The sequence below is a fragment of the Nicotiana sylvestris genome, chromosome 3 (assembly GCF_000393655.2).
Source record: "Nicotiana sylvestris chromosome 3, ASM39365v2, whole genome shotgun sequence".
NCBI classification, from domain to species: Eukaryota; Viridiplantae; Streptophyta; class Magnoliopsida; order Solanales; family Solanaceae; genus Nicotiana; species Nicotiana sylvestris.
In genome coordinates this window covers 7322568-7331620 of record NC_091059.1, presented here as the reverse complement: position 1 = coordinate 7331620, position 9053 = coordinate 7322568, and the positions used below count along the sequence as shown (strand labels likewise).

The 9053-nt window shown below is 40.9% G+C and overlaps 1 protein-coding gene across 1 annotated transcript; it reads right to left on the bottom strand.

The window, feature by feature from the left end:
• Window positions 1-4328: 4328 nt before the first annotated feature.
• On the bottom strand, window positions 4329-7780 carry LOC104224248 (patellin-3-like). Its single transcript, XM_009775856.2, has 4 exons — window positions 6285-7780; window positions 5700-5824; window positions 5442-5583; window positions 4329-4891 (listed from the first exon to the last, which is right to left on the bottom strand). The coding sequence occupies exons 1-4, from the start codon at window positions 7659-7661 to the stop codon at window positions 4640-4642; spliced, it is 1896 nt and encodes a 631-aa protein (XP_009774158.1). The 5' UTR covers window positions 7662-7780; the 3' UTR covers window positions 4329-4639.
• Window positions 7781-9053: the final 1273 nt, after the last annotated feature.

Here is a 9053-nt window from a genome sequence, read left to right as displayed (position 1 = left end):
TTGATCAACTTGATTATTCATTTTTATTACTTTAAAATCATAATTCCCATTAATTAAATAGTATAAAAGCTGGTACTCGTAGAACACCCGTTATTTAATTTCCAATTCCTGTATAAAATATAAATTTCAAGGTGAAATGATAATAATTACGTGAACTACAATAATGAACAACCAGTAGTAACCCCCAAAACTCGGTGTCACAAGTGCATGAGCATCTATTAATGAGTACAATAATAATACAACATCCGTCTGGAATACAAGTTAGATAGGAGAATATAAATAACTATTATGGAGACTCTATATGCTGCGGATCGTAACATGGAATGCAGCTCACAGTAAAGTCCCCGCAATAGCCACGCCTCTGCGCCCAGAGGAGCACTAGAAACATATATATACCTGCACAATAAGTGCAGCAAGTGTGACATGAGTATGTAAATCAACGCGTACCCAATATGTATCTAGCCTAACCCCATAGAAGTAGTGATGAGGGGTCGACATCGATACTTACTAGTAGTCCAATAAGACAGATACAATAAGAAGTAAACAAATATGGGGCAGAGCAGATAAGTGGTATGAACAAATATAAATACGAGGCACAATCCTCCAGATGAACGATAAACTCAAGCTCTCACTAAGCAATTACCCCCTCAACCGGAGTATATACAGAATGGACCTCACCAGATATGTCATCACAACTCAAGTCAGGAAAAACACACGGATGTGCTGGTTTCTTGCCAAATATTAGGCACAACAGTGCCGAGGCAAATGACCTGATCCACAAGAGTGTTTTATAGAAATGTCGCGGCAGACGGCCCGATCCCATCATGATATGTGCATTGCCGAAGGTCGAACGACACGAACCATAGATGCATCTATTATACTGCCGAGGCGAAAGGCTCGCTCCCATAAGATCTTATTAAAGGAGGAAGTAAACAGATCAAGGTTTCTACATACTTTCGTTATGGAGGGTGCGTAGTTGATGATATCATTCTGGACTAGTTTCCAGGCATACGCCAACCATACATACCTCTTTCTCGTTCAGGAATTTCTTAAGATTAAGGTTCGAAAGGACCAGGCGGCGATGAAGTATGAGTCTAAAACACTATATGCAGAGCTGCCTTAGCTCAATAGATCAACGAATTAGAAGATAAAAAGTAAATTAGTTTGGGCTGGCATAGGCATAAAAGATTTGATTGAATGAATATCACCTTGGTAGTTTTCAAACAAATCTAATGTTGGGTCAAGCCTTGCCAACCGGTAATAACCGAAGGCAAAAAAGGGGGAGATAGGGAAGAGGAGATTAAGGATAGTCACTCCACTCCATAGATAGTGCACACAGGATGAATGGGATTGGTCTGACCCCTCGCTCGGATGTAAGCTTCCGGTCCTTGAGTATGAGTACTCCTATCCGCTCTTGGGTGCATAACTGGTCCTATTGAATTAGTTGCACATGAGCACGGTCTTCTCGGGGTCGGGGTTCCCTTTACTGGGATTTCCCTTTGGCAGATAGAGCGGAAACAGAAAGCGATATATCCGCTGCTATTATCCGCTCTTAGGTTGCAGTTGCTCTTTGAGTTCTCTCTTTCTTTCTTTCTTTATGGGTCTTCCCAGGCCGTTAGATCAAGATAAGAAAGATAAGAATGGTATTAGATAGATGTCTTCTTCTTTACTGAGGGAGTAGGTATGGGGCGCCCTTACTTTTTGAACTGTGGTACATAATCATGCCGAGGCGAACGGTCCGATCGCATTAGAATAAGAAGTTTTAACGGGTCCTTTACCCCACTCACGAATAAACGTGTGAGTTATGAATTTGTAAGGAAAACCATTTGATGAATATACATAGCGCAGGGGAAATTCATAAGAGGAGCACAATTATTCCGTGGCTAATCATGTAGCTCGTCGAATCTCTACAATAGCAAGCTATCACCCTACGCAAGCCCAATCCCAAGTTGTAACGTAAAATAAAGGAATTTAATAGGCAAGGGGACAACTCAAATCGTACAGTTATAGCATGGCGTGAACTTAAGTCTACCCCGACATAATCAAGAAATTCTAGCATACGCACGGACATTTGTCACTTCATACGTGCGTAGCTTCCACAACATGTAACATATAGGAATATAATACCTACGGGGTAAATTCCTCCTCATCGGGCTAGACAGGAGACTTACATCGCTCCGAAGTTCCATAACCGGCTCTAACGCCACTCTAACACCTCAAACCGATGTCTGTCACTCCAAAACTAGTCAAATAATGTGCAAACCAATAAAAATATACTATAATACTCATAATAGATCAATTCATTTGGGCCCACGTGCCCGGATTCCAAAAATATTTGAAGATAAACATTACCCATAACATTACGAACTCAAATATATCATTTATTCCCAATTCCATATCCAATTTCGTGGTCAAATTCTAAAAATACCAAATAATAGTTTTTTTCATAATCTCACAATTTCCACCAATTTCCATGTTCCAATCCATGTATAATTCATGTATTTAACTCACAATGAGAAAAATTACTTATCCCATAATAAATGATGAAGACGGCACTCCAAAATTGCTCCAAAGTCGGCTCCCATAGAAGAAATAAACTGAAAATGAGCCAAACCCCCGATTTTTAAAAGAATACTTCCCGGCCCAACCTTCTTCATGAATGCGGCAGCGACCTCGCATTCGCAAATCACAACCTGCTTCAGCTCCAAAAATCCTCCTTCGCGATCCGGAAGACAGGCTCGCGAACGCGATGCCTTACCAGGCCTGACCATCGCGAATGCGGAACCATCCTCGCGAACGCGTAGGCCAAATCTCCCAGGCCCAGCTTCCCTTACCTTCTACGCGTACGCGATCTCCCTATCGCATTCGCGTAGGTTGCCTCAGCTTCCCCTCCGCGTTCGCGATCTTTGCGTCGTGTTCGCGATGAACAAATCCAGAATCCCCAAAAATCCTTCTTCGTGAATACATGCGTCGCGATGAACAAATCCAGAAGCACCAAAAATCCTTCTTCGTGAACGTGTGCGTCCCTTCGCATTTGCGAAGAACAAAACCAGACAACAGACACCAGCAGCAGCAACTTAGTCAAATTTGGTTCGAAACCACCCCGAAACACACCTGATGCCCCCCGGACCCCATCCAATTACACTACTCAGTCCCAAAATATGAAACAAACCTGCTCGAGGCCTCAAATCACACAAAACAATATCAAAACTACAAATCGACGATCAAAATCCTTCTTTAAGCTTTCAAACTTCCAAACTTCGACGAACGCATCCGAATCATATCAGAACTTTCCGGAATGATGCCAAACTTTGCGTACAAGTCATAAATCACAATACGAACCTATTCCAAGGCTCGGAATCTCAAACGGACATCAATAACACCAAATAAACTTCAACCCAAATTTATGAAATCCTAAAACTTTCAAAATACCAACCTTCCATAATAAGCGCCGAAATGCTCCCGGACCACCCGATAATCAACATGAACATACGCCCAAGTCCGAAATCATCAGACGAACCTATTGGAACCTTCAAATCCCAATTCCGAGGTCGTTTACTCAAAAGTTAAACCTTATTCAACTCTTCCAACTTAAAACTTCAGAAATTAGAATTTCCATATGAATCAACTCCGAACTTCCCGAAATTCAATTCCGACCACACGTACAAGTCATAAAACATGAAGTGAAGCTACCCAAGGCCTCAAACCGCCGAACAACGCGCTATAGCTCAACGTGACCAGTCGGGTCGTTACATTATAAATCACGGGTTCGAGCCGTGAAATCAGTCACTAATGCTCATATCAGGGTAAGTTGCCTATGTCACACTCCCTTGGGGTGCAACCCATCCCCTGACCCTACATTAACACGGGATATTTCGTCTATCGGACTGCCCTTTCTTTAGCTTCCAAGTTCTAACTTGTAACATCAGAATGCATTTGCAAAAATTTATGAAAACATCAATCATCAAGCGTTCTTATTGGGTGAATGAATTTTGGATTTATTCATGAGGAAAAGAGCGAAACCTATTTAAGATTTATTAGTAAAAAACTACTTAAATGCAACTGAAAACAACTATAGAAACTCGAACAGTTTAATGTTAAGAGGAGTTTCCAAGTTTGTATGATATTTCAAATAAAGTACTAGCATGCAAAATATCACCCATTGGGATCATCTTCACATAGAGACAGAGAAAAAAGAACAAAATTCTTATGAGCAAAATGACAAATGAATGTGGGCATTAATTAACACTAACATGCACAAAAAGAGAAAGAAAAGGACAGCAACATAAGATCTAACACAAATTTTACAGGAATGTATAAACAGCTAGTGACCAAAGTTCTCCTGTCCACATTCCAACCAACAAATATTACAACCAACAAATATTACAACCAACAGTCTGTATAAATTTCCACATTGTTTTCCTCACCATCCATTTGCAAACCCCCCTAGTTGTTTCCTCCACATATATAGCAGAAAACAATCCAAACCAAAATGTTCCATAAAAAAATCCCAACAAATATTATATATAAATATTCCACACTCAAAATAAAATTTTAATATCAACATGAGAAAATGAATTTAAAATAAATAGCTATGAAAGAACAAAAGAACCCTCTTCATTTCCCACTGCAGTTTGTCTCAATCAGAGGGCTTGGTCTTGGACCTGTAGACAAGCTTCTTCCTCTTAGATGTTTGGTTGTCAAATGTAAGCACAATCTTCCCTGCTTCTACTGTTGTATAGGTGTTGGTAATCACTGTTTCATCTGCTGCTGCAACCTTTCTTGATTTCTCCACAATGATTGTGTATCCACCTTCAGCACTAGGCACAAATTCAGCTCCATAGGACACATCCCACCCTATTACTGTAGCTTCCCACACCAAAGTAATCTTCTGCAATTTCCAAAATTATTGTAAACCATGAATACACAGAATTGAAATAACAGAAGATACAAATAGTTGCAACTGGCATTCAGAATATTGACTTTAGGCTTTTCTTGAGAGGAGCCTTGGCGTAACTGGTAAAGTTGCTGCCAAGTGACTAGGAGGTCACGGGTTCAAGCCGTGGAAACAACCTCTTGCAGAAATGCAGGGTAAGCCTGCGTAAAGTTGCTGCCAAGTGACTAGGAGGTCACGGGTTCAAGCCGTGGAAACAACCTCTTGCAGAAATGCAGGGTAAGCCTGCGTACAATAGACCCTTATGGTCCGACCCTTCCCAGACCCCGCACATAGCGGGAGCTTAGTGCACGGAGCTGCCCTTGACAGTCAACAACAACAACAACAACATACCCAGTGTAATCCCACGAGTGGAGTCTGGGGAGAGTTATGCATACGCAGACCTTACCCCTACCTTGTGAAGGTAGAGATGCGATAATCCAATTGTACTTTAACATAGTGACTAAGATATGGGATTGAGGGCATTTGTAAAGATCAGTTAGCTTACCTCAGTAACTGGGAATTCAATAGTGTGTTTGGAAGTAGGCTTAATGGTATCCTCAGTTGCAGCCTCAGTAGTGGTGAATTCCTGTTCACCCTCCCTACTAAGTCCACCATATTGAGCTGGCACTTGTTCAGGGACAATATATCTGAAATTTTTTCATCAGCACAAACATCAATATTTGAAGATTTCAGATCAATACAGGTGGAAGATCATCAATTAATATGAGGAAAGGAAAAAAAAGTCAGAAGTTAGTATACTAACTTGAAGAGAGTCTCAGCAGATCTTGAAGGGCCAGCAAAGACAAACTTGCTCTTGGTCCTTGTAGTGAAAAGTGCATTAATCATTCTGTAGTAAGCTGGATACCACCATGGCACATTGATGAACACCTTCATTCACCCATCAACACCAAGAATCCAGTTAAGTACCATTCTATAACAATTCAGAACTCTAAAAGGGAAAAAAAACAAACTAAAGATTGTCCTTTTTTTTCCCTTTTGGGGTTAGACAGGGGTGTCTTCTAACCACCAACTACCAAATATTATCAGATATGTCATAGAAAAACCATACTTTTGTCAGTATTTATACAAACAATCTACTAAACTAGAACCAAAAATCTCACCATAAGAATCATAAAATACACACTACGGCAGTCTGGTATACAAGGCATCGTGCGTTTATGCAGGGTCCAGTAAAGAGCCGCACCTTGGGGTGTGATGTAGATAGCCTACCACGGCTCGAACCCGTGACCCGTAGGTCACACGGAGACAAGTTGCTCCAAGGTGCAACTTCATAGGATACACATTAAAACAAGTAAAAAACATGAACTTTAGAGAAAAGGAGCATTACCTGCTTGGCAACAAATTCAGGGTAATTGTCCTGGAGTAATTGAAGGGCACGGTTTGTAGCCTGTCGAAGCTCTTTCTTGAAAAAGTAAAGTCCAGGTGAATTCTTGAGATCAATAACCTGAACAAAAGTGCATATGCCATCAGGGCTAAAATCAAGGTTCCTAATAGACTTCTCCATAAACTGAATTCTCCATCTGAGGAACTTGTTCATCTTCTCCTTATCAGCAAAAGTATTTTGGTACAATTCATTATCCTGAAATGCCGCAAATGCATTGTAACACACTGGATGTCCTTCTTTGTCAACCCCATGATTGTACACAACTTTCTCTAGTCCTAATCCCGACAGATCTTCTTCCAAAAGTTCATCAATCTTGAACTCTTTTCGCCATGCCACGACACTTTTTAACATGGCAAAAGCTTCCTTCACCTTAAAATCTCTGGCTCTGAGGAACTTGAGGAGGATGACGTCACTCCTCTCGTCAGCCAATAAGGGAATTCCCCAGATGGATACTTCTTCTGGTTGGATTTCTTCTTTTGGTTCTTCGGTTGGTTTCTCCTCCTCTGCGGCTGCTGGAACTGCTGGTTCCTCCGCGGGTGCTGGTGGTGCTGCGGCGGCTGTGACTTCAACAATTGTCTCCTTGATTTCCTCCACGGTTTTAGCACCGTCATCTTCCACCACTGCTGCAACCTTTTCGGTCACTTTCTCCGATGACTCTGCGGCCGCCGGTGCTGCTGGTGGTGGAATTGCTTTCTCCTCCTCTTTCTTCTCTTCCACCGCTGCCAGAGCTGGTGGTGGAGTTTCTTTCTTCTCTTCCACCACCGCCGCTGGAGCTGGTGGTGGAGTTTCTTTCTTCACTTCTTCCTTCACTGGCTCCGCTATCGCCGGGGTCTCAGCCGGAACATCAGCTGCGGCGGTAGTTTCAGCAGCAGCAACAGCAGGTTCTTCCTTTTTCTCTTCCTCCTCTGGGGCAGCGGCAGCGGCAGGTTCAGCTGTTTCAGCATCTGGTTTTTTCTCCTCCTCCTTGGCCGGAGGGGGTGGCGGCGGAGCAGTGAATTCATGTTTGTTCAGAGCCTCTTGAACCAACTGTTTCAACTCCGCTAAAGCCTTTTGTTCAGGATTTGGGAGCTCTTCAACTTTGTTACTCTCTTCCTTAAACGAAGCAGATTCAGCAACAGCATCTTTTTCCTTATCAGTTTCAGCTTCAGTACTTTCCTCCGGCGCCGGAGCAGCAGATTTCTCCGGCGTGTCAGGGACAGGTACCGGTTCAGGTTGAGGGGTAGAGACTTCCTTTTCCGGCACAGGGACATCGGTCACGACAACCTCTTGAGTTGTCTCTGTTGTAGTCTCAGAGGCTGGTTTCTTGGTTTCTTCGGCCATTTTCTTGATTTTCCGGTGAGCCCAAAAACGCAAAAATTCAAAAGGAGATTGAGAAGTGAAAATTCAGAAGGGCTAAAGAAGGATTTTGAGAAATGGGTATGAAGTTGTGGAGGAAGTGATGTTGTGGAAATGGTGATGGTGAGTGTATATGTATATGTTGTAGGGAGGTGGTGGGGGTAGGGGTTGCCAAAGGTGGGGTGGGGGTTAAAGAACAGACTGTCTATGACTTGGTTTGCCAGCTCGTTACCACTCTAATCATGGGGTCCACGACAACCTCAAACCGCTAATTTAGCTATAATTAATTTATTTAAAAATAAATTAATTTTCATAATTTGAAAAATATTTGTAATGAAATGTAATCATCATTGGCTAGAATCTTCTTGGTATTATCATAATAGTTGGTCTCCATGAACTTTCAAAATCCCTTTATGAATCCATCTAATTTTCCTTTTTAGTTATTTCATTTAATTTCCTGCCTCTTGCTCTTTTCATTGAAATTTATATTACTCCCTCCGTTTCAAATTAGATGAGTTAATTTGACTCGATACGGAGTTTAAGGAAAAAAAAATTAAAATTTGTGATCTTAAAAGCTTAAAGGGTAAAAGATTTGTGGGATCATGATATTTGTGTGGCTATAAAAACTTTTCATTACAGGTAAATAGGTAAAATAAAAGAGTTTAAAATTGAATTATTTCTAAATTTAAAAATATGTCATTTATTTTAGAACAGACTAAAAAGAAAAGTACCTCGTCTAATATGAGACGGAGGGAGTACATGTTTTATTTACTTTCCCAACTTGATAACAATTTGTAGATTCACCGGGCGGCTGCCGGCTTGTCTTATAATGCAATTGAAGAGACTATAAATCCCTAGAAAAATGGTTGATGTATATTTGTAAGATTTAAATTCTATATATTGTTAAGAATATTATATTATTAGTGTAATCTAATGTTTATAACAAGTTATACGTTATTTCATTAACAACTTATAAGTTATTTCATAAATTAACTGATTTAAGACTAACAATTACATATTATTGAAGACAATTTAATATAATAACAAGGAAAGCTTATAAATGATTTTTTCCCTTTTTGCCCGTTTTGATTCCTTTTGTAATTTCTTTGGAGATTTTGCTTAGCCAAACTTTTCGAACTATAAATCTCTGTTTTAAAAAGCAGAATTGGGACTCGATCGGGGTTCGTTTTGGGGCGGAACACTCATAAAACGTCCCTGGGCTTATATGCGGGGTTTAGTTCTGTGAGACTTACGCCTCGGGCATCGGGACTTATGCCCCAGACACGCCCAACGCCCAGCGTACAAGGCTTGCCTAATAGAACTTTATGCAATTGTTTGTAACTAACCTTGTAAATCCTCAAATTTTCTTAATAAATC

Bases quoted from the DNA above. Each gene is read 5' to 3' on its own strand.
- LOC104224248 (XM_009775856.2), bottom strand. From the start codon at position 7,661: ATGGCCGAAGAAACCAAGAAACCAGCCTCTGAGACTACAACAGAGACA. The intron at 5,825-6,284 runs GTAATGCTCCTT...GGGTGAATGAAG, and splicing joins CTGAATTTGTTGCCAAGCAG to GTGTTCATCAATGTGCCATG. The intron at 4,892-5,441 runs GTAAGCTAACTG...TGGAAATTGCAG, and splicing joins TTGAATTCCCAGTTACTGAG to AAGATTACTTTGGTGTGGGA.